At 32.9% G+C, this 25,486-nt stretch overlaps 2 protein-coding genes across 2 annotated transcripts; both read left to right on the top strand.

Annotated features, from left to right (window-relative positions):
• The first annotated feature begins 12,842 nt into the window (after positions 1-12,842).
• On the top strand, positions 12,843-14,283 carry LOC100264172 (ethylene-responsive transcription factor 3). The gene has a single exon (XM_002277986.4). The coding sequence runs from the start codon at positions 13,217-13,219 to the stop codon at positions 13,889-13,891; it is 675 nt and encodes a 224-aa protein (XP_002278022.1). The 5' UTR covers positions 12,843-13,216; the 3' UTR covers positions 13,892-14,283.
• An 8,245-nt stretch (positions 14,284-22,528) lies between these two features.
• Positions 22,529-24,668, top strand: LOC104877600 (retrovirus-related Pol polyprotein from transposon RE1). The gene has a single exon (XM_019217349.2). The coding sequence runs from the start codon at positions 22,990-22,992 to the stop codon at positions 24,220-24,222; it is 1,233 nt and encodes a 410-aa protein (XP_019072894.1). The 5' UTR covers positions 22,529-22,989; the 3' UTR covers positions 24,223-24,668.
• Positions 24,669-25,486: the final 818 nt, after the last annotated feature.

A 25,486-nucleotide genomic window follows, 5' to 3' on the forward strand; every position in this document is an offset into this window, starting at 1 on the left:
CTTTTGACCCTTCCTTTGAAAGGGCAAAGGTGGGTCACTGTCCCAATTCTAACTTCAAGCCCAAGACCAAGCCCAAGCCCAACCACCCGCCCATGGATTGGGTCCCTTTCTGGGCTGGTGGAATTGTAACACTCATAATCAGGGGGAAAAAAGTGGCTTAGGATAGCGTATATTGCGGAGAAAAATATAGGCAGCGCACTTTGCGTAAACAGGGTGGTTGTAGCCTCCCGCCATCACTTTCCCGCGCAATAACCAACAAAAGGAAGAGGCACGGCTCCGATTCCCGGAGCTAGCGTGCGCACTTCGTAATAAAGTGCGCCTTACGCATCAATGCGTGCCTACGAAGAAACTAATCCAAAATCCCACGGCTATTAATTTTTTTTTTTTAAAAAAAAAAAACCATTTCAATAATAATTTAATTTTAATTCATATTATAATATTTGATTTACCAAAAACATGATTAGAATGCGGTTAATATGTTAAATACATGAAAAATAACCGTTCACTTAAAATTCTAATTGTTTAATAATTACTTAAAAATTAGGTCACGATTAAAAAAATTACAAATTTTAATTATTTTTAAGCAAAATTCATTCTTTCATGAAAAATAAATTAACCCTCCTAAAATATTTTTCACTCGTTAGGCCTTCATAAGAAAGATATTTTTCACTTATTAGGCTTTTATAAGGATACTCTAAGCTTCAATTCCTAGTTCCTACTCCCACAATTTTAATGGGGAAGCAGAAATCTCTGACCTAGGATTCGTTCATAGAAAAAAAAATTAAAATAATTGATTAAAAAGTATCAAATAATTTTTAAATTGTGAATTTAACCATTTTCATTTTATTTTTTGAAAAATAATTTATTTTTGACATAAATGTTTTTTATCATTTCACTCATATGTAAGTTTTAATAGAGAATGTTATTTTTATAATAAAATAACAATGATATTTTTATCCAAATGAAATAAAAAAAAGGTGAAATGTCAAATTTAAAAAATTGAGTTTTTAAAAACTTTTTTAATCAAATAACCCAAAAAAATATTTTTGTATTTGCTCGAAGGTTTGCTGACATTTCTTATATCACTTCCTGAAATTGTTCTTTTAAAAAAGTTGAAGACAAAGTCTTCAAAAGGAAATTAGGCATAATTTTAAAATAATATATATATATATATATATATATATATATATATATATATATATATATATATATAAAGATTTTATGGGTGGACAAGAAATGACAAAAAAATGAATATTATTGTGGGCCTTGGTTAAACAAAGAGTACAAGAAATTATTATGATAATAATTATTTAAATTTAATTTTTGTTCTCAATATGCCATGAAGAATGAAATTAATTTTAAATCAATCAAATGAGTACCAATAGCTTGATTTGACATTTACTAACAAAAATTTTCAATTGAGAGCTGCACAATAATTTTCATTTTGCCTTGCAATTCCCACTATCACTTGATTTGATGGGAACAAATTTTGGGGTGTTATATATATATATATATATATATATATATTATTTAATTGATAGAATCCTATGGCTTTGAGTAGAACTATCATTTCAATATAAAGTTTATAATACCTATAAGAAAGGAGAGAGAGAAACAAAACTTAGTAACCATGAAACAATTAAGGGGCAGAATTGGTATTTTGGGTAAGTTAAAAGGATTCATTTTAATACATATAAGTGAATATAAATTAATCTAAATGTCATTTTCACTTAAAAGCATAATTTCCTTTTTTATCTCATTTAATTGATGGTATACCAAAATAGGGTTTAGGGAGGGAAATGAGAGCTAAGAAGCAACATTTGGCTTATTGGTTTGTTTGTTTCTCTTTAAATCTCAAAACCTCATATTGAATGATAATTTTTTTAGTTTTCAAGAGGGGCATGTGCCTTCTCTAAGCCCTAGCTAAATCCGCCGGGGTGGCCGTATACAACAAATAATTACTATACAATCATATTAAAAATAAAATAAAATAAAATAAATATCCTTATTTCATACCATATAAATTATTCTTCCATGTAAACAACACTTGCTTTTATTTTAGGATCATATGAATAATAATATGTAACTTTTTTTTTTTAAGAGCTATTTTTTATTTTTTATTTTTGGTTCATTGTTACTGGATTTGGGTAAAGACTTCTCCCTTATAAAATTCACTTCTTTTAAGGAGTCTTCAAAGTTATGGAAAGAGAGACTTTTCTTTTTCCTTTTTTCTTTTTCTTTTTTTCTTTTTTTTTAAAAAGTAATTATTCTTAAAAATGAAAAAAAAAAGTTTGACCCATATGGTCACACTCTTAAGTGAGTCACCTTGTGGGCCTAGATTCATCTTTCCTATTGTGTTGTGGGGTCAAACATAGTAAAAATAAAATAAAATTATGTCTCATGCAAAGTTGTTTTAAGAGAAGATTAAAGGAAAGAAGAGATATTCAAGGGTATATTCTTGTGCTTGTGTTCCTTGAAGTGGATTTGAGTTAGTTTAATAAGTTTGAGTTTGAGTGGAAAAGAGATTATCCTTGCAACAAGGAAGTTCTAGAGAGATATTTTAGGTATGGTCTTTTTTATTGCAAATTTGGAGGTCTTAGTATGGAGGAAAAAAAAAACTTATGGATTCACTTGTTTTACATTGTGTAAATGATAGGTCTAATGTATTATGAGTATTAGAATCCTAGATTGAAGTCCAATTAGAGAGAAAGGCCATACCTATGGGATGGAGAGCTTGCTTTAACTCTAAAAATGGTTACCCTAATTTGGGCAAAACTTGATCATATGGAGGCATTCAATAAAGAAAAAAGTAAGACCTCAAACACAAGTGTTTTTACCTATTTTGATCTATTGGAGACCTTTCCTTGTGAGTATAGAGATAGAAAGGTTGTTAGCAATTAAAGATAACTGTTGCCATCTATCAAACTAAACATATTTATATTTAACAATCTTTTATTGTCTTTCTATTAGTACAAAAACCACATTGTAAATGAAAGATTGAAGTTTACAAATTGAAACACTATAGAACCTAGATTCTCTAGTGATATAACTCATTCCTTTCATCTTTCTCTCTCTAGATTTCTCCTTGTTTTTCAACTTGATATCATAGCTTCAAGCAATGTTGTTGTCAATAATGGCCAAAACACCCTCAATGGTAGAAATACTTCTACTACTATGATCATTAATATCAACAATTGCATTTCACAATCTGTCTTCTCACTTTTGTAGATTTCTTCACAAATCTCCATCACATTTGTTCTAATCCCTATGGCGACAAAATAAATGTGACAAACAGTTACTTTTATCAAGTAAATCACTCAAAAGGGTGAGTGAATTAGATGTTAAAAAACTTTTTCAAAAAATAATTGATTAATAAAAAAAAATAAAAACAAGAACTAATAAACAAAACAACAATTAAGTCAAGGATGAAGAGAAGAAATGTGTAAACTCTTTTATAGTGGTTTGACAATCTCCTTACATCCACTTTCCTCAAGTCCTTTATCAAGTGGGAGTTCAGTTATCAAGGCTTCCAACCCAAGCCTTCAAGCTTTACAATTTGATGCAAGGGCTCCAATGGGCACTTACAACCCCTTTTAAGTACTTCACTTGAAGTCTCTTATCTCGAAATGAGTAGATAAAAAAGGTTTTAATGCTTCCAATCCTAGATATAAGTATAGCAAGTTAGAAATCAATGCACTTTGAAAAAGAGCTATGAATGTGAGAAAACACATTTTTCTAATTGAATGCAATTGTTCTCTTATAAATAAATGCTCTAAAATTGTTCAATTTATAGGTTTCTAACTCGGGAGCCTAAAATGCCACAAAATATTTTGATGGGTTGAGCATCGATTCGACTAATTGATTAGTCATTGGGTATTAAATGCTTTGTAGATAACTATTGAGGTTTTTAAGCCAACTGAAAATGCAACCACCCCTCGACTAGTTGAGACTATATCTAAACCGACTACATCCCAACTATTGGAAAAGAAAGAAAATAATGGGATACTCTTATTTCCGTATATCCTCTATCTTGTAATGAAGTGCAAGGGAATGATATATCAAATTACTTACTTTGTATGTAGTAAAAGGCTTGAGATCAAAATAGATACCCTTGATCGATCGAGCCTAACTAGTTGAATTGGTTCCTAACGGTTAGAACTGATTCCTGACCTTCTTAATAAATTGCATTGAAAAGTGTCTAAATTGATCTAGTTTAAGGTCTAGAGCTTCCAATAACTTGTGTAAACCTTTTCAAAACCTTTTGGAGTATGTTTTGAAAGAATTTGACCCAAAATTTTTAATTAAAACAAAGATTCGTCCGTTTTAAGTTTTAGTAATGATGAAAAACAACTTTTAAGTGCATAAAAAAATATTTTTAATTGGTGTGACTTAAGAAATAAAGTGAAAAAAAAATTATGTTAAGAATAAAATTATGCTTGAAGCATGGAAATATTTTCGATTAACATATTTAATTGTGATTTTATTTGTGGTCTAACCTGCCCAAATTACTATTTTAAGAGGGGAAAATATGACTGATCTTTTTTTTTTTTTCTCAAATAACTATTTTTCTTTTGCCCCAAGTGACTATTTTCATGAAATCAAATGAATTTCCATTGATGAAAAACAATTTAATATTTTTATTTTGTGTTTATAGGAGTATATTTTTACCTTGGAGTACAACTTCTCCTTACAAATTGATGAAAAATATTTAGGTTTATTACACTTTACCCCTAACCTATACCGTGTTCTGCACATTGACTTTTTGAATTTAAAATCGAGCAATGTATCATTCATGCTTTATAATTATATGCAATGTTCTATTTTTTAGTAACGGTGTTACATTTTTTTTATGGAAGGGCGCATGTGCTCTCACACCCAAAACCAACCTTCTTTTTCCTCATTTGATAAATTTTCCTAGAATTCCGGCTAATAGGATTACAAATCTTATAGTGATTGGAATCAAACTAAAAAAAATTTACAAAAAAAAATAACAATATTATTAAAAAATCACTTCAATTAATTCAAATAGTCTTAGATTCAAAATTGATAAAGGAAAAAAAAATTGATTTATTTTCTCGCCAACCAAACAAAGTGAAAACACCCACAAAAACAACAACAATTAAACAAACCTAACACAATATCCCGATCACACAACACATGTATACAATACAGAGTTAAGGTTAGGGTTGGGTTTCATTTTTATGTTATGCATCCATTTTAAGGTTAGGGTTTCGTTTTGATGTTTTAAAAAATTGGATAAAGTTTGGGGGGAAAAATCAAGCTTTTTGAAAAAAAAAACCCAAAGCATTGACCCATGCCTTTATAATGTGGAATTTTCAATAGAAAGGAGAAAAGAGAGAAACAGTTAAGAGAAAAGAAGAAGAAGAAGAAGAAGAGGAAAAGAAAAGTTTAGAAAAATGTTGCATCATCACAATTTTCTTGCAATTTTCACTCTCCAATATGCTTCGATCACAATTTGGGGAGGACGAAAAAAGGAAGAGGAGGAGAACCAAGAAATAGGAGGAGAATGAAGGAATGAGAGGGCTTGATTAGGGTTTTAAAATGAAATGACACTTTTACCCTCATTTAAATAAGTAGAGCGCGTGTGTCGTCAGGAAACACCGTCAATCAAAAAATTGCACATTATATGCAATTATAAAACATGGAGGGTACATTACTCTATTTTAAAAACGATAAGGTAATATGTAAAACACGCTTTAGATTAAGGGAGTAAAGTGTAATAAATCCAAAATATTTTGAACATTTATACTTTAACTTGTTATTAATGTATAATTTTTAAAAATTAACATTAAAATAAATAAATAACATAAGTTTAACAAATTTTATATTATAATTCAAATTTTGTGATAGTTAGAAGATGTTTGGAAATTACTTAATGTGATTTAATAATTTATCAACTTAATATAAGTCATTAAATAGATTAAATATGTTTATTAAAATAACTTAATATGACAAGTTAAAATAAAATAATAATTTTAAGTATAAGTTAAAATAGCTAACTTATTATTAATCTCAAATTTCTTTTACATAATTTGTCTATATTTAATAAAAACATATTTTACAAGCATGACTTTATATTTGCAATTGATTTTTTACCATAAATATTTTTATAATTATTTTATGTATTGATATTTTAAATATAAATTTTAGATTAACTTTACTAAATTATCTTAATACCAAGTCTGTTAATTACACTTGTCTTTAGATAAAAAAAAATAAGATTTATACAGCTACCAAATTGGATTTGACACAATCAAGTAAAATCTAAGATGGATTTTGCTTATGCCAAAATAATTTTGATTTTATATGATCATACTACAAATAAATAAATAAATAAATAAACCTAACGCGACAACCCAATATGGAAATTCAAAAAAACCTGTCCAATCAAAATTCATGGACGCCACGTGTCATATGCCGATTCACCAACGCCGCCTAAAAGACCTCACAGCTGCCGGTCGGATGACAGCCGTAGCGGATCACGAGAATGGTCAGATAAAAGCCTAAAACGCTCTGTGTGTTCGGCTTTGTCCCAAAGGCGACCGGGAGAACCTGGTATGGCCGGTGAAACCATGGCCCACGGATGACAAGTGGGTAGAGGGTCCCGCGCACGTCTTAAAAATTGATTTTGAAACTGTGGATGGGTTGGGTTGGTTGGTTGGTTGCTTGGGTCAGAGGTCAGAAGACTGGTCTGAGGCAGTGGCTGGCGGGTCAGTCAAAGTGGGCCCACCAATCCCCCCACCAGAGAAAGGTCAATGTTCTTTGAAACCGGTTTTTAGGGGTACTCAAACTAGGTCTAATGACATTTGTGTCCTTTTAAGGATATTTTAGTAATTGTTACAATTCCTAAACGATACACTTCTTATTTTGCAATTATCAAAATTTGAAGATTTCTTTAAGTGTTGGGTAAACCAACTGAATAACTTAAAGTTAATTAATAATTTAATTTAAATTATTAAATAAATTAAATATATATATATATATATATGATTAATAACTTAATAATATATACGTCCAAATATGAAGAAAAATGAGATGTAGGGTGGGGGCAATGTCCAGTAAATAGTGTTGACATTACTTCACATTTCAATATGTAGTGTGGGAAGTGGCAACAACCAGCCCATACCACTTGCCCAATTCTAACTTCCAATTTATTCAACATGCACAATTTGTGTTACATGTTTCAAAGTGCATTTTTTAAAAGGGTATGTTTGATTTTAAAATTTTATATAAGAGATCAAATCAATAAGTTGTTTTTATATATCATTTTGAATTTATTTTAATTCTTTTATGTAAAAATTAAATCATTTGAAAGTATATAAAATTTTAATTAATTTATTTATTTTTTATATTTTTATATAAAAATTAAATATGAGAAAATTATTTTCTTTAATATTATTTTTTTATTATTTTGTTCAAATTAAACATAATATAAAAATGTTCCCTCTAAAATTAAGAATGTGTTTGATAGTGCTTTAAAGGAAAATCTATATATATATATAGTTAATAAATTATTTTTATATGTTAATTTAAATTTGTTCTTTTATTCACTTAACACAAAAATTAAATAATAAAAATATATAAACTTTTGATAAATTTTAATTATGTTTAATTTTTTTCATATTTTTTTTATAATAAAACAAAATATAAGAAAATAATTTTTTATTTTTTCTCTTTCTTACGAAATATAATCTAATAGTTCTTAAAATTAATATAAAAATTACTAATATTTTTCATTTTTTAAAACATAAACTAGAAGCATCTTCGGTAGAAAGTATGTAAATAATGTTTATTTTATTTTATTCTACTAGTCTTATATTTTTTTGGAAGAGTCTTATTGGGATTATGTTAGTAAAGTATTAGTAGAAACAAGTCACCTCTCATTCTCTAAACACAAATACCAAAAAACTCGAGTTCTACATATCTCGAAAATCTGGTTGTTGAATCGTAGAGGTAAACAACACGAGTGCTCGATACATCTTTAAAGAAGGTGGATACATGAACCCCTTTAGTTATGTTTTTTGAAACTCATTTTTAAGTTAAAGAATACAAAATGATTTTTAAAAACAATTTTAAGAAAACATGATCAAACCAACCTTATATTTTTATTTTTAAAATTAAAAAAAATAAAAATAAAAATAAAACCAATACCCATACTTGGATTTCCATAAATAAGCTATCATCATTGCCATGCTTTAACTATTGCTTATAAAGTGTAGTAATAATCTAAGGGTGCTTTGATATTTGGCACGTAGTTCACATGTGTAATAATTGGAATAATTGAATAAAGGCCAAGTCCAAGTCTTTCAAAATTCATCCTTTTATCATATGGTTAACAAAAAAACAAAAAAACAAAAATCAACTACAATAATAATAATCATTGCTCTACAAGCAATCTTTAATCCCTTTGAGAAGCGTAAGATAGCTGTAAAGTGCCTTGCGCCAACCTACCTTTCTTTCAATTTAACCCAAAATTATGGACTCTGTTGAATACTCCCATTGACGTATTATTCATCATGATTTCCCAAGGCTCATACGCTGACACGTGGCTAAATTTTTAAATACTTTTGTGTTTTTTTAAGTGGGTTAGTCAAATTTATAAATGGGTCGATGGGGATTAATTATTATAATATATGGTTTTGGAGGCACATTCATGTGTGTTTGGCTGCAAATTCAACTTATCCGGTGGAGGGTTCACAAAGGCCACAAAAATTTCAAGCTGGCATGGCTTTTGTTTGGGTCTACCTCACTCTATTGTACTTGAAAAAATATTATTATTATTATTTGCCACGTCACTAAGGAGTTGGTGGATCTCCGTGATTCACATTCAAGGCTTTATTTTTATTATAATAAAGGCAAATAATTTACTCGATAATAACTCTTTTATAAAATGTGTGAATTTATTTTATATTATTAAAAAATATTTAAAATGTTTAAAATTTGAGATGGTAAATTTTTTCAATTCCTTTAATTATTAAAAACCATTATATTATTAAATTTAATTTCAAATAATTCTTGCATTTTATAAAAGTGTTACCATAATTTTCTATTTTTTAAACATAAAGACTATGTTTGGCTCTTCGAAAGTTTGAGGGAAATTGCAAGAAAAAAATAGTGAAAAAAAAATATTTGAAATTAACAAACTATTTTTATATATTATCCTAAGCTAATTTAATTTATTTAACTCTATTATATAAATATTAAATAATTTAAAACTATATAAATTTCTTACTAATTTTGATCATATTTAACTCTCTCTTTTTTTATGGTAAAATCTAACATGAGAAAATATTTTTTTTTAGTATTTTTTATTTCCTTAGCACTTTTCGGGAATCAAATTTACCTAAAGTGTATATAAACAATTTCTATTTATTTTTTAATGTATGTTATGCTGGAGGACAATAATAACAAGATTAAATGTACCAATTGTCTAAATATTATCTACTTTGGACTTAAAAGAACCCCTCATGCAAATATCACATCCTTATTATGTTTCATGTAATGCCATGGGACTCACTTTGGACCAAAATGAGTCATCGCAATTTTAAAACGTGTTTACACGATTAAAAAAACTCATACTTATATAGTGTCAAAAGCTTTATTATATATTTGATGTGAAATATTATATACATTCTTTATATAGATGTAACGTTCTCATTGTATCCTATGAGATCCCGACTCCGGTGTGAGAATTTGTTTGACCTCTTAGGAGGTGTTGAATTTGATACATTTAATCTAGATATGCTATGATGATAATCACAAATGGAGGGATAATCAAATTATAACTCCAAATGGAGTGGTAATTAGATGGTTAGGCTTAGCCTGCTTGCCCGCTAATCCCTTATTGAATTCCAACTTTCCTTTTTTAATCCATCAAGATTTTTGCATTTAGAATTGATTCACATCATCCCATTGATCAATACAAATATGATTTTAGTTCTTTTTTTGGTAAGGCTTTTTCACACGTGTAATTGGCAAGCTAGTGGGAAACAAAATTTGCATTTTCCATTTTAGTTGAATATATCCTTCTTAATTCAAAATTGAGGTAAACGTGTTCATGCATGTAAGTTGTAGGTAACCTCTAGTTTTGGAAATCAACTTTTTGGAGTTTTTCCTAATTTCTCTTTAAATTTTTTTCTATTTATATTTTTGCACATTTTCCACCATCTCTTAAGTACCTAAGAATCAGAAGCTTGAATTCATGTACGAATTTTTGGGCATGTAGACGTTGGCTTGTTACTATTATGTCCACATATAGACATTCTATTAGATAAATCAATTTTTTTATGTCTTCAAATTTATTCAACTTATTTTTTAGCTTCTATATTGAAAGCAAATAATTTAAAATACATAAATTTTAAATTAATTTTAATTGTGTTTGATTTTCTTCATACACTTCATAGTAAACTAAATATATATATATAAAAAATTATTAATAATTTTTTTAGTACTTCTCCAAGATAGTATAAAGTTGTGTTTAGTGATTATAAATTTTGAAGGAAAACAAAAATAAAAGGAAAAAAAGTAAAAAATAAAAATAAAAATAAATATTTTTACATACTTCTTTAAACTCAATTTATTTTTTTATATAAAGATTAAATAATTTTAAAATATAAATTTTTTAATTAATTTTAATTACATTTAATTTTTATGTATATTTTTCATGATAAACTAAGAGTACGTTTGATATTAATTTAAAAAAATATTTTTAATCTTTATAGCATTTGAAAATTTTTATTTTTAGGATATTTAAAATTATAGAAATATTTCCTATAATTACTGTCAAATGCACTCTAAATATAAGAAAATTAATTTTTGAATCATATTTTTATCTTTTCTTAAATATGGTTTTAGAGTCACATCGGTACAAAAGTTCTAAGAACTCATCTAATCACCATTATTAAGTTTGGCATATCAAATAGTATAAAAGCCATAAAGACCATGGTTAGGCTTTTTTTCACTATTTTCAACTATGATTTAACCAAACAACTACAACAACATATTCTAATAAATATCTAAATTAAGTTGGCCCATTCAACAAAAGCTTTAAGTGAATAATTTGCGAACATGAAATTATAGATGTCTTATACACAAAATACAAATCAACTTACATCAATATCAGAACTCGAAAATGTAAAACGATAGGACATATCTTTATAAAGATCCAAATTTGGCTTAGTGATTACACTTTTTTGCCCTTGACTCTGATAAATTAGTTTCAATATATATATATATATATATATATATATATGCAATGTATGACCAAATTGATGCGTAACAAATGATAAAATTGGTACATTAAATTATTTTCTTTTGTAATAATGCTCAATTTTGCCATGGCTAAAAATAGTGAGAATATAAGATTTGGACCAAATAGTTTGTATCATGTATGAATCAACTTCCTAACATGGATTTGATACATGCCCTTTACAAGAAAAGGCATATTTCGCTTTTAGATTGTGAAACTTTATCTCTAGATATGAAAGCACTTATGGTTGAAGTTGAAAGTTATAAGCACCAATGCTAATTTAGGCACATAAAAAACATATGTGGGTTATAACTATGTTTATTTTTGCTATTTTTCAAATTTTAATGATGAAAATGAGCCAAAAAACTATAATTATATAGGGAAGAAAAAAAATCTAAATTTTCCCTAAAGATAGAAATAAGTAAGTTGATTCATGGACCACAAATCTTAAAGTGAATAATTCAAGAAAATAATTCAAAAAAAAAAAAGACCCAAATCAAAATATTGAATTTGTCCATTGGAAGTGATAATTAATGGATTTGAATTTATTATTTACAGTGAAATTTAGTAATCAATGCATTCAGGAGTTATGGAAGGGGTCCTATTGAATAAGGTCATGCAGAACGAGGGAAGGAATAAAAATGACTTAACTCTAGCTTCTAGTTTGTCTTTTTCAATTATTATTATTTTGCAAAATTGTCTTATTTTTCTGAAAATTACATATTCAATAATTTTTAAAAATCCAAACTTTTCTAATTGCATTATCAAAAACCAATGTGGATATTTCCTGTTAATATAATTTCTACATTTTATTTTTTACAAAAATTTGTAAATATTATCGATCAAAAAAGAAATGAAGTTAAAAAAGTCTATTTGAGAATAGTTTTATGTTATTCGGAACAAAAAATACAAAAAACATATTTGATAACAAAAAATTATTTTATTTTATTTTTAGTTATTTTTTTTAAGTTTATTTAAAAAATAATTATATAAACATGTAAAATAATTAAAAATAAAATATTAAATATAAATTTATTTTTAAAATATAAAAATTATTTTTAAAATATAAAACATAGGTTTAAAAAGAAAATTTTATTTTAGAAAACACCACACAAAATATTCTTAAAAGCTGTTTTTTTAGAATTATTTTCCAAAAAAGTTATCACTCAAACCCTAACTTTTTTTTTTTTTTTTTGTTAAGCTTTAATTGCACTTTTAATTACTTTCCTCGTTTTTTTTATATCATTAAATAATATTAAATTATTATTATTTTTTCATTATCTTCAAAATTCAAACCGAACGTTACTTTTTATAATTTGTATGATATTATTATATTTAAAGCCACAACTCACAAGTAGGAAAATGAAGGAAAAATCAAACCTCATTGCAAAATCAAAGGAAAATTTGAGAATTGGACGCTCCCATGCAATTAAAGCCCTGAAGAGGATGAGCGGGATAAGGCACGAGAAAATTCACTCTTTTGGTATTATGAGAAAAGTGAAGGACTTTTCTGTCATTTAACATCCTTGAATGTAAAAGCAAAAGAAAAGGAAAACACCGGTTGAGTCGAGTCCGAGTCAGACTCGGTATGTGGGGTCGGGGCGAGGAGAGAAATCCAGAGACCAAGAAATAAATATATGAGAAAAAAATAAATAAATGAAAAAAAAGAGGAAAAAACATAAAAAAATTTGTGAAGAAGATGAGAGGAGAGAGGGAGGGGTGTTGTGCTGGTGGTGCTTGTGCTCGCCAGTTTTCAAAGCACCTTTCTCTCTCTAAATCCAGGTTTTCTCCCTCAAAATAACCCAGTTTCTCTCTCTAAATCCGGGTTTCTCTTTCTAAAACCCAGTTTTCTTCGCTCCAAAAACCTGTTGGCGTGCTTAGTTTTGTTACGTTATAAGTTCCAAACCCTCGAGCCCTCTCTCTTTTCTCCATCACAGAACAAGCAATATGCGGAGAGGGAGGGCGGCTCCGACGGCTACACTGGCAACGTCGGCGGCAGGGGGGGCCGGTGGATCTGGGTTCGTCAAAGATATGAGGTATCGGGGTGTGAGGAAGAGGCCATGGGGGAGGTTTGCGGCAGAGATAAGAGACCCGTGGAAGAAGACAAGGGTTTGGTTGGGGACGTTCGACTCGCCGGAGGAGGCGGCAAGGGCGTACGACGCGGCTGCGAGGACTCTCCGGGGGCCCAAGGCAAAAACAAACTTTCCGGCGGTGTCGGGGGCGGCGGTGGCGGTGCCGGCGTTCGATCGGAACCTTAACGGTCAGTTCGGTGACGGCCACCACAACCGGGTGTACCGAGCGGATCAGTTTCAGGAGCAGCAGATTCACGCCCAGAGGCCGACGTCGAGTGGCATGAGCAGCACCGTGGAGTCCTTTAGCGGCCCTCGCCCAGCTCCGGCAAATCTACCTCCGGCGACGTTGCGCCGGCACCCACGTAGCCCTCCGCTTCTACCCGACGATTGCCACAGTGACTGCGACTCGTCGTCCTCGGTGATCGACAACGGAGACATCGCTGCTGCAACTTCAGTTCGAAAACCCCTCCCTTTCGATCTCAATGTTATGCCGTCCGACGATGACGAGCTCATCATGGGTGATCTCCACAGCACGGCTTTGCGTCTCTGATGATGATCCATGTTTTTTTTATATAAAAAAAATCCTTTTTCCTTCCCCCCTTTTCCTCTCTGTGCTGTTCTCTCGTCTGTTCTCATGCTTAAAAAAGCAGAAAAAGAAAGGATATCAGAAAATATTTAGATAAAATGGTTTTACTTCTGTGAATCTGGGCTTTGTGTTGGAAGAGAATCAATCTTTTTCTCATCTTTTTGTTAGCATATGTGTGGATTAGCGTGTGTTCAGATTATGAGATCTGGTTTCTTCAACTTTGTGGGCTTTGAACTTTGATCATATCCGAGTTAGGGTTTTACAAATCTTGATCTTTGATACTTCTTACCCATGTACAAAAATAAGCTTCAGTGTTCATTCTACTGAAAGGGAATTAAAATCTCTAGTTTTTGCCATGTTTCCTTTTCTACAGTATGATTCATTGACGAATATAAACATTACAATGTGGGGTTTGTATAAAATTTATTTGTTTTTCATTCATGTTTGTACTCTATTCTTGGGAGTATTGATGTGAATGGGATCTTAAGAGAGGTCTGATTTTGTTTTGGGTGATCTAGAATCATACAATGTATGATGTGTGTCTACTTATTCTAGAATCGTTTACAAAAACAGCATGGTAGATCAAGGAGGTGGTTGTCAGGCCTTGCATCCATCTTGATAAGGTTTTTGATAAGAACAAAATTTATTGCACATGTAATGCTTGTTATGTACACTACAGGTGTAACTTTGTTTTATTTTTGTTTTTATTTTTTTATTTTTTTATTTTTCGTTTTCTTTCTGGATGTGAGTTGTTGATCTTTTACATTGCTTAAGACATCATAAGCTCATTGTTTTGAATAGAATTACTTTGAGGGGTATGCTTAGATGTTCTGCATGGTTACGGTTATTCGGTAACCAGTGCCATAGTTTTGGAAATTTGGATTCTTAATTATGTGGGTTTATCCTTGTTAGGTGTTCTGGACAAAGTGGTAGCCATGGTTAATTGTTGCTCGTTGTTCATATGCCATGATTTTGGTAATTTGGATGCTTAGCTTTGAAGGGTTACCGTTATTCGTTAGTCGTTATTAGTTAATCGTTGGCCGTATTTTTGGTAGTATAGATGCTTTTAATGGGTTTAACCTTTGTGCAGAAACTTTTATTTTAGAAGTTGCAGAGGTCGTTTACAACGGTTACAAATCTAGCAGATTCTATGCTTTTAGATCCTTCTCTTGTTTGTCTTCACAATATATCTTGGAGAAGCATTAACGATATTTTGTCGTCTACTGTGATATTAGTGAGTTTCCTTTCATGGCTCTTAGTCTGTCTATAATTTCTGTTTCAATGATTGTGGGTAATTATTAAGTTCCAGGATCAAGGCATTAAAATAGGATCTGCAATGCCTTTGGGTCTGTCAATTTTTGTTATGGATGGATTTGGATATGGAGGATGTGGATATCTAATATGAGTTTCATATGGTGATCGTGATCGTTGAGTAGTAACTTAGAATTCGGCACTTTTGGAATGAAGCTTGAGTTTAGAAACTAGAGGGGAGAATGCGACATTGTCTACAGCATGCATGTGAATGAAATTGGATCAGTTCTTAAAGCAGCATTTATTGGATTCTGTGCTCTTGAAAGAAGCTTGAATTCAGAAACTAGAATGTAGATTATGCCATTGTTACTCATAGGAGGAGGGATATATTATTCAGGTGGCTTGTTATCAAATCTAATGGAGGGATTCTCGAAAGGGAAACAAATGTTGTAGTCTTGTAGATTTGATCAGTTGATATCTAACATGCTTGTCATTAAAATAACCTTCAGTTACTAAGGTAGGAGGCAGCAGGTAGGATTTTTTTTACTTGTAGAATGAAGCCTGTATTCAGAAACTAGAACATGGAATATGATGTTTTCAACATGTGTGTGGAATGTAGATTAGCATTGCTAGTTATACAACAGTGACATATATTCATACAGCTTTTCCCTGAAACTGAATGAATGTTTATTGGGTATACGGGATAAACATGCCTGTCATTGAACTAGTGATGAATTCTTAAAGCAGAAACCAGTAAGATAGGGTTTCTATACTCTCAGAATGAAAGCTTGAATCAGAAACTAGAATGTAGGTTATGATATTGTGTCACATGTTATTGATGCCCATGATATATTCTTAAAGCAGCAGTATAGGATTCTGTACACTTGGATTGAAGCTTGACTTCAGGTACTTAGAAACTAGGTTGCAACCTTGTGTATCATATAATGAGGTGTATTATTTAGGTGGCTTATTTTTTAAAATAATGGAGGGCTTCTTGATAGGAAAACAAAAGTTACATGTGTCATTGAAGTAGTGATCAATTCTTAAAACAGTAGGGTAGGAGTCTGTATTATTTAGAAGGAGCTTGCATTCAGAGACTAGAATGTTGCTTATGGCATTATTACTCATCCCTATGAGATGGCTTGTTTAGGTAACTAACACTATAGGGAAACAAGATTTCATTAGGTAACCCTTTGGATGCTGTATAAATACACTGATGAATTGTGAAATATAGTCCTGGAATGTCCGGAGAACTGAAACTTGCAGTGTTTGTGTGAGATTTTTCTGTATGGACAATCTCTTGGGTCTTTGATGTTTGTTGCACATTCTTTCTCCTCAGATTTCACTGCTATCCTCTAAAATATGTTGTGTTATCTTTCATATTTCCTTTTAAGATTAATCCTGCTTTCTTTAATCTTTTAAGGTTATTCATCTGACAGTGGTTGCTCTCTACAATAATATTATGGAGTATTGCAGACTTGAAGCAGGGTTTAGATAGGAGGGCAAGTTTTTGGAATGGATGCGGCTCTCAGACTCGATATAGGTCAGACATTTAGATTTTCCTGAGTTACTTTCCATTTTTATCTGTGTACTCGTTTCCCATGGTGGACAGTGACTGAAACTTGTTCTCCAATGTTACACTATAGGTTCGTTTCTTCTTCAAACTTGCTGAAGTTTGACCAATGAAACCATTCTGGTGCTACCTTGCCCATATCTCTGTGACGTTTCACCACATTCCTTGACGTAGATGATTGCAGGCATTTATAGTAAAACTAGTTTCAATTTTAAATTCAGGTCCAAGCGTATTGAAATAGGTGCTTGATTTTGTGCTCTTTGATTCTTCCTAATTGTGAGGCCCGTTTTGAGTGTGTGCTACTAACCAACCATACGCTGACTGGCTTGTGAGAAATGAGAACTTTATGTGTTCACTGACATTATTTATTTTGTAGTTAATCACTTGGTTCTCCACAGTGATATCAACCTGAACGTAATTCCCCCATGAATTATTGCTTTTAATGTTTTGATTTGGTTTCCTGAGGTCGACCATCCGAGGCCATATGGATGCCAGTGCACGTTGCTGTTAAGCCACAGAATGAGAACATTGGCAGGCACCCTGAAACTGACTTTTGGGACCCAAAGTGCCTTTCATGGCATTTTCCTTCTGTCCTGTCCTCAGTGTTCCTCCAAAGTATGGTGATGCTTCTTCGAGAGCCCTTGTCATGGCGTTTTCTTGCCGGTCTGTGCTGAGAGTTGCTTCCAAGCCATGGTGATGGTTATGGGAGAGTCCCTTAGAACTCTGCACAAAGGTGAGCATATTCTCTCTCCTTTTTTATTTTTATTTTTTTTGCCCTTTTCCTTTATGCAGGACATGTGATGGACTGCACCCTCCAATTTGACTCTTTTGTTGGATTGTATTGGGGTTGTGTGGTCCATGTATCCCATTTACTCGTACTACTCTCCATTATAGGTCTTGTTCATGGGTGGTCTATTAATCTACTGGGAGGTGGGTCAAGCTTTGCCCGCCAACAAGGCTTCTTTCTTAACCTAGGGAGATGGTTGTGGTCATGAGGTTAGGGCCCACAACACCATCGATGTTCTATGAAGTTGTATGTGTAAGTATTACAAAAGCTTCTTTACAATGCTAAAATTTGAACTAATTGTTGTAACTTGAAAAAGCTAAGGTGATTCAAAAAACTAAAAAAGTAAAGGCGGCTAATCCTGGTTTCTTTGATCCTGAATCTGGTTTGCATTCTTCTTGAAGGGGAAAAGCTTCAGCATCATCTGTAACTTTAAGAAAGAAATTTTGACTCTCAAGTACAATGGGTTTTGTAACAGAAACTTTGTTGACCCAAAGAGGCCTATGGGTTTGGCTAAGAGGTGATGAAAGGTAAGTTTCATTACAATAACGGACCAAAGGAGGCCAACACCACCTCTCACAAGATCTCCCTGTTCTCCTTGTTTCCAAAGACATAACAAATGCAAGGCGAGAGGCGCATGCACAACACTTTCATAATTGTTTTCTAATAATTGTCACCGACATGCTAGGGTTCATAAAGTGGTAACAAAGTAATCACAGGCTTGATGGTTGTATATTCAAAATTTTCCTTGTTTTTTTTTCCTTCAGTGCATGTTCTTGGAAAGGGGTTGGTGGAAGGGGTTAGCTTTAAGAAGAGAGTAATTACACCGGAAAAGCCTTTATCATCATGTATTTCGTTGTCATCTTTCCGTATGTTACTAAAACAAGGTTAAATCATGAACATTTTATTGGAGCTCGTTAGGGTATGACCGAGTGGTATGAGTGAATACTTGGACGTGTGGAAGAGGTGTACGATTTTGGTTTTGATTCCTGCTGGCTATTTCGATTGTGATCAGTCACGTCGAGGTTTGCTAGCCATGGGTGGGCCTGGTGATGATGCCAAAATCAAGGGTAATAAACTTTGTTTAGTGGTAAGAAAAATAGGCTTATCATATTGATAGAAAGGTATGACTTCCTTCGTCGCACCTTGCCTTATGAAGTAGCCCTATTTACTTTAGTAAATCACATTAGATGTGAGTGAAAGGTTGGTAGGGGTAGTCATTATCCTTTCCATTATGAGGGCGATACTATAGAGATTGGAATTAATGTTGAGATAATTATTAGACACATGTTACTTGTTTAACCTTCATCCTAAGTTGTCTTGGGTAATTTTTCCCCTTCTCATGTCTTGATTGTCATCTTAGGATCCACCCATGCCTTCCTTAATATTAGTGGCTCAGAGGTTTAACTTTCACATCATCCTGACCTTTTCTTGTTCAAACCTTACTTAGAGCAAGGAAATTGAAAAGATAATCCATGTTTTCCCAAGATTTGTTGATTAAGGCTTTGATTTTAGATTTAAAGTGTTCCATTTTCCATAAGACATTGAGTCTCTTTAAGGCCTTTATTGTGGTTTCATTTTGTCTATATAAGCTTGATCATTTGGGGTGCATGTAACTATCTTCCTTGAGATATTAGATTTCAACAACGAAAGTATTAAAAACAATATTACTCTATATTAGATGCTTAGAAACATTATCTATGATTTGAATGTTCCTAGATTAGTTGTAGTTATAGATAAAAATATTGAGATATATCAATGATATATCGTGTATTAGAGGAAGTCGAAGCGATATATAAGTAATATATATTAACAAACGAAAATATAGGTTTTTATTATGAAAAATCATTGATATATCAATGATAATCGATAAATTGGCGATAAATTTTAAAAATCGGCGCTGGTTGCAAAAATTATTGAAATTTTGGTGATATAGCGACAAAAAATTGTCGATTATTTGATGAATATTTTTGCTTCAATATGTGCTTGATTCGATGACCCATATCACACCTGTATTAATCCAATGCCCTAAATCACACCCGTATTGATCCAACAACCTAGATCATGTTTGCATTTTTTAAAGTTGATGCAATGGTCAAATGAGTTATCCAAGGGCCCAGATTAAATCTAGGAGATGATCCAATGGTTGGGAAGTAATATCAACAGCTATTTGATGCTCTAACGGTTAGATGTTGTCCAAATTTTGATCAAATGGACATATATGATTTCTAACTTTCAAATCACTTTCCAACAACTATTTTGGCTCAAATCTTTTCTATAAATAGCTAATTCTCAATCAATTTCATTCACAATTCATTCCAAAAGTGTATTGATCTCTTTTTTTTTTTTTTTTGTGATTATTCTCAAAATCTAATAAATTTGGGAATTTAGTGCTCAAGTTTGTGGATTAACTTCAAACCAAGGTTGCTCAATTATTGTAAAATATGTTTGTTTTAAATCTCAATTATTTTTATATTAAATTTAAATTATTTATTTAATTTTAATAATAGTTTAATGTTAATTTTCAATACATTAGTACATTTTTAATAGATGTAAGTAAATTAATTTAGCATAGTTATACATTTGAATCACATGATTAATACATTTGTAATAAGTTAGTTTTAAATTAATGATTTAATTTTATTTTGATATTCAAGTGTAATAATAGCCTATTGAGAACAAATTGACTGAGTACATAATTAAATTAGTATAATATTGAATTTAAATTAGTCCATTTTTTTAATTAATTAGTATATTTTCAATAGATTTAAGTAAACTAACTTAGCATATCTTTGTCAAAGGACAACTTTTGTTAAATGCTGTCCACACTAGGACAGCTTTGCTGGTCAAAGGACAGCTGTCACACTTCCTTCCTTATTTTAGCCCACACTTGCTGTCCACACTTCCTTCCTTAATTTAGCCCACCATTCTTTCCTTATTTTAGCCCACAATTGTTTCCTTATTTCTTCATTTATTATTTTGTACAATTAGCATATATTATTTGACAGATTATAGTTTACATGTATAGGGCTAGAATCATGCTGGAATTTATTTCCTTTTATTTTCTTTCCATGTAAAGCATCCTTGTAAAGTCTATATATAATATACAAAACTCAAGACCAAGGTATTCGGTCATTCACACAATATTTTGACATGGTATCAGAGCAAGGTTGCTAATTTTTCTTCCCTCAAATTATTTTCTGTCTTTTCGGTTTCGGAGGTGCCTCTCGTGTCTTTCGGTCAAGTTTGTGTTGATCCGTGCTGCACCCAACCACAACCATTTCTCTCAGTATTTCTGTGGCTGTCGTGGGTCAGTTTTTCTTCTGGGATTTTTTTTTGGTCCATCCTTTTGTCTCGGGTTCTATTTATTTTCTATGGATTCCGCACCGCTGTGTGTTAAGTTTACAGGCACCAATTATTCTACCTGGGCATTTCAGTTTGAACTTTTTCTCAAGGGAAAAGACCTTTGGGGTCATATTGATGGCACAGATGTTGAAAAACCATCCACTTTTGACAAATCTCAGGATGGTGGGACTTCTCATTCATGGGCTGTGCTTGATGCACGCATCATGTCTTGGCTTCTTGGTTCAGTGGAGCCTCATATTGTCACCCACTTGCGGCCCCATCGCTCCGCTCAATCTATGTGGGCTTATTTGAAGAAAGTTTATCATCAGGATAACGATGCTCGTCGCTTTCAATTAGAACATGCGATTGCCATGTTTCAACATGGTAGTCTTTCCATCCAGGACTACTACTCAGCATTTCTGACTCTTTGGCATGAATATGCTGATTTGGTTACAGCGGATGTTCCTATTATTGCCACTCTCTCAACTATTCAGACTATTCACGCGACTACCCGGCGTGATCAGTTTCTTATGAAACTACGTCCGGAATATGAATCTGTTCGCTCCTCTTTACTGAATAGATCTCCTGTTCCCTCTCTTGATATTTGTTTTGGTGAGTTACTTCGCGAAGAGCAACGCCTTAGTACTCAAGCTATTTTGGAGCAATCTCATGGCAGTTCCGGGACGACAACTGTAGCTTATGCTGCCCAAGGACGCGGACCACCTATGCATTCTAAAAACTTGCAGTGTTTTTGCTGCAAGGAATATGGGCATATTGCTGCCACTTGCCCTAAGAAGTTTTGTTCTTATTGCAAGAAGAAAGGTCACATTATCAAAGAATGTCGTATTCGCCCCCAGAATCGTCAGGCCCAAGTATTTCAGACTTCGGTTATTGTCCCTCCTGTAGCAACACACGACTCTCCTTCAGCTGCGTGCTCTGTTCCTGCACCTCCTGCACCAGATTATTGCACCCCAGAAATGGTGCAACGGATATTAATTTCAGCATTATCAGCAATGGGGTTTCAAGGTAACAATTCTACTAAACTCTGGTACGTGGACTCGGGGGCCTCTAATCACATGACTAATAATCTCACCGCTTTGTGTCATGTTTGGCCCTACGCTGGTCAATCTTCCATTCAGACTGCCAATGGCAGCTCTTTGCCCATAGCTGCTATCGGCGATGCCTCTTCTAAGTTCACTGATGTGTTTCTTGCCCCTCAGCTTTCCACGAATCTTATTTCTGTTGGCCAATTAGTTGATAACAATTGTGCTGTTAATTTTTCTGGTAATGGTTGTGTTGTGCAGGACCAGGTAACGGGGAAGCCGATCGCGAAGGGACCTAAAGTGGGGCGCTTGTTTCCACTATTTTTACCTGTTCCAGATTTTTCTCCACGTTCTTCTATTAAGTCTTTTGCTTGTAATAATGTTTCAGATCTTAGTATGGTGTGGCATCGTTGTTTAGGCCATCCCAATACTTAGATCTTATCTCATGTATTGAACTCTGATTTACCTGGTAATAAGGATCGTTATTCTTTATCTCTTGAGTGTGATTCTTGCAAACTTGGTAAAAGTAAAACTCTTCCCTTCCCTTTGCATGCAAGTAGAGCATCTCACTGCTTTGATCTTATCCATAGTGATGTTTGGGGACCTTCCCCGGTTAGTTCACATGAGAAATTTAAATATTATGTGACTTTCATTGATGATCATAGCAGATTTACTTGGGTTTACTTTCTTCGCTCTAAATCTGAGGTCTTTCGTACTTTCACTGAGTTTTTAGCGTATGTTGACAATCAATTTTCTACTTCTATTAAGACATTACGCACAGATTCTGGTGGTGAATATTTGTCTACTGAGTTTCAAGCATTCTTGGCTTCTAAGGGTATTATTCATCAACGTTCATGTCCCTTTACTCCTCAACAAAATGGAGTTGCCGAATGCAAAAATCGTCATCTTTTAGATGTGGTACGTACTCTCTTGTTAGAATCTTCTGTTCCATCCATGTTTTGGGTAGAGGCTCTAAAAACTGCTACTCACTTGATTAATCGTTTACCTTCTCAAGTCCTACATATGGAGTCTCCCTATTTCCGCTTATTTGCTAAGCAACCTAGTTATGATCACCTTCGTATTTTTGGTTGTGTATGCTTTGTTCATTTACCTCCTCATGAGCGACATAAATTATCAAGGTCCTCCCACTATTGTTCCTCTGGGTTGCAAATGGGTTTACTCAGTCAAGGTCCGATCTGATGGAAGTTTGGATCGTTACAAAGCTCGGCTTGTTGCACTTGGGAATAATCAGGAATATGGTGTCAATTATGAAGAGACCTTTGCTCCTGTGGCTAAAATGACTACTGTTCGTACGATTCTAGCTCTTGCTGCTTCCAGTGATTGGCCATTACATCAGATGGATGTAAAAAATGCTTTTCTTCATGGGGATCTTAAAGAGTGTATTTATATGAAGCCACCCCCGGGATTGTTTCCCTCTCCGACTTCACATGTGTGTAAGCTTCGTCGCTCTCTTTATGGTCTCAAACAGGCTCCGAGGGCCTGGTTTGAGAAATTCCGCACCACTTTATTACAATTTTCATTCAGGCAGAGCAAGTATGACACTTCCTTGTTTCTTCGGAAATCAGACATGGGTATTGTTGTTCTTTTGGTTTATGTTGATGATATTGTGATCACTGGTTCCGATTCTGCTTTACTTGGTCAGCTCAAAACTCATCTCTCCGAGTCCTTTCATATGAAAGATCTTGGGCCTCTCACATATTTTCTTGGTCTTGAGGTGCATCATAGTCCCTCTGGTATTTCCCTCAATCAACATAAGTATGCGAGTGACTTGGTGGCTACAGCTGGTCTACAAGGGGCTACTTCTGTTGATACTCCCATGGAATTAAATGTCAAGCTTCGCAAAGAGGAGGGCGACTTACTTGCTGATCCCAGTTTATACAGGAAGTTGGTGGGTAGCCTTGTTTATCTCACCATTACTAGACCGGACATTTCTTTTGCTGTACAGCAAGTCAGCCAGTTCCTTCAGACTCCTCGTCATCTTCATTTGGCTGCTGTTCGTAGGATCATACGCTATGTTCAAGGCACTTCTACTCGTGGCTTGTTCTTCCTTGCAGGCAATTCTACTCGCCTTGCTGCTTATAGTGATGCTGATTGGGCTGGTTGTGCGGATACCCGTCGCTCCATCACTGGTTGGTGTGTGTTCTTAGGAGATGCATTGATATCTTGGAAAAGTAAGAAGCAAGACAGAGTCTCTAAGTCATCTACGATTCTGAGTACCGGGCGATGTCTCTTGCTTGTTCTGAAATCATTTGGCTTCGAGGTTTGCTTGCGGAGTTAGATTTTTCTGAGACCGATCCTACACCTCTCCATGCCGATAATACAAGCGCTATTCAGATCACGGCCAATCCTGTCTATCATGAGCGCACAAAGCATATTGAAGTGGACTGTCACTCTATCCGTGAAGCCTTTGAAGCTCGTGTTATCGCTCTTCCACATATTTCCACCGACTTACAAATTGCTGATATCTTCACCAAGGCTCTCCCTCGTCATCGACATTGCTTGCTAAGTAGCAAATTGATGCTTGTTGATCAACCTGCATCAATTTGAGGGGGGCTATCAAAGGACAGCTTTGCTAGTCAAAGGACAGCTGTCAAAGGACAGCTTTGCTGTCACACTTCCTTCCTTATTTTAGCCCACACTTGCTGTCCACACTTCCTTCCTTAATTTAGCCCACCCTTCTTTCCTTATTTTAGCCCACAATTGTTTCCTTATTTCTTCATTTATTATTTTATACAGTTAGCATATATTATTTGACAGATTATAGTTTACATGTATAGGGCTAGAATCATGCTGGAATTTATTTCCTTTTATTTTCTTTCCATGTAAAGCATCCTTGTAAAGTCTATATATAATATACAAAACTCAAGGCCAAGGTATTCGGTCATTCACACAATATTTTGACAATCTCTACATTTGAATCACATAATTAGTAAATTTCCAATAATTGAATGAAATTAATGATTTAATTTTAGTATTTTGCATTATTAATAGCATTGAACTTAAATTAATTCAATTTGATGTCATGTATAGTTCACTTTCAATTGCAATTGAATTTAATATTAGTTTCACAGTCTATTATTGTATACTCATTTTTTTTTTTAAATCACATAATTATTTCATTTAAGTTTATTAAATTAATGGTTTAATGTTTCAACTTAAAAAGAATAGTCAGTGGAAATGCAGTTGGGAGTGACATACCGAGACGAGATTTAGCTTGGAAGCATTGTATACTGGTGGATGGGAAAATATATGAGACAATTTGTAACTATTGTAACTGTTGATGAAGAGTAGAGGCATTACTCGATTCAAGTTCCATTTATCGCATATAAACCTGCACTTTAACACCAAAAAATGTCATAGAGTGCTTCCTAAAGAGAAATAAGAGATACGATAACTTTTGCATCAAAAAACCAAAGCAAAAGCAAAGAAAGTTGCGAATGTTGAAGAGGTCTATGCTCAATTACGTGGCACCATATGGGCAGCTAAAGACATGTCATAGACTAGGATGATGATGATGATGATGTGTACATGTATTTGACAGC

This window comes from Vitis vinifera, chromosome 19 (assembly GCF_030704535.1).
Source record: "Vitis vinifera cultivar Pinot Noir 40024 chromosome 19, ASM3070453v1".
Lineage (NCBI taxonomy): Eukaryota > Viridiplantae > Streptophyta > Magnoliopsida > Vitales > Vitaceae > Vitis > Vitis vinifera.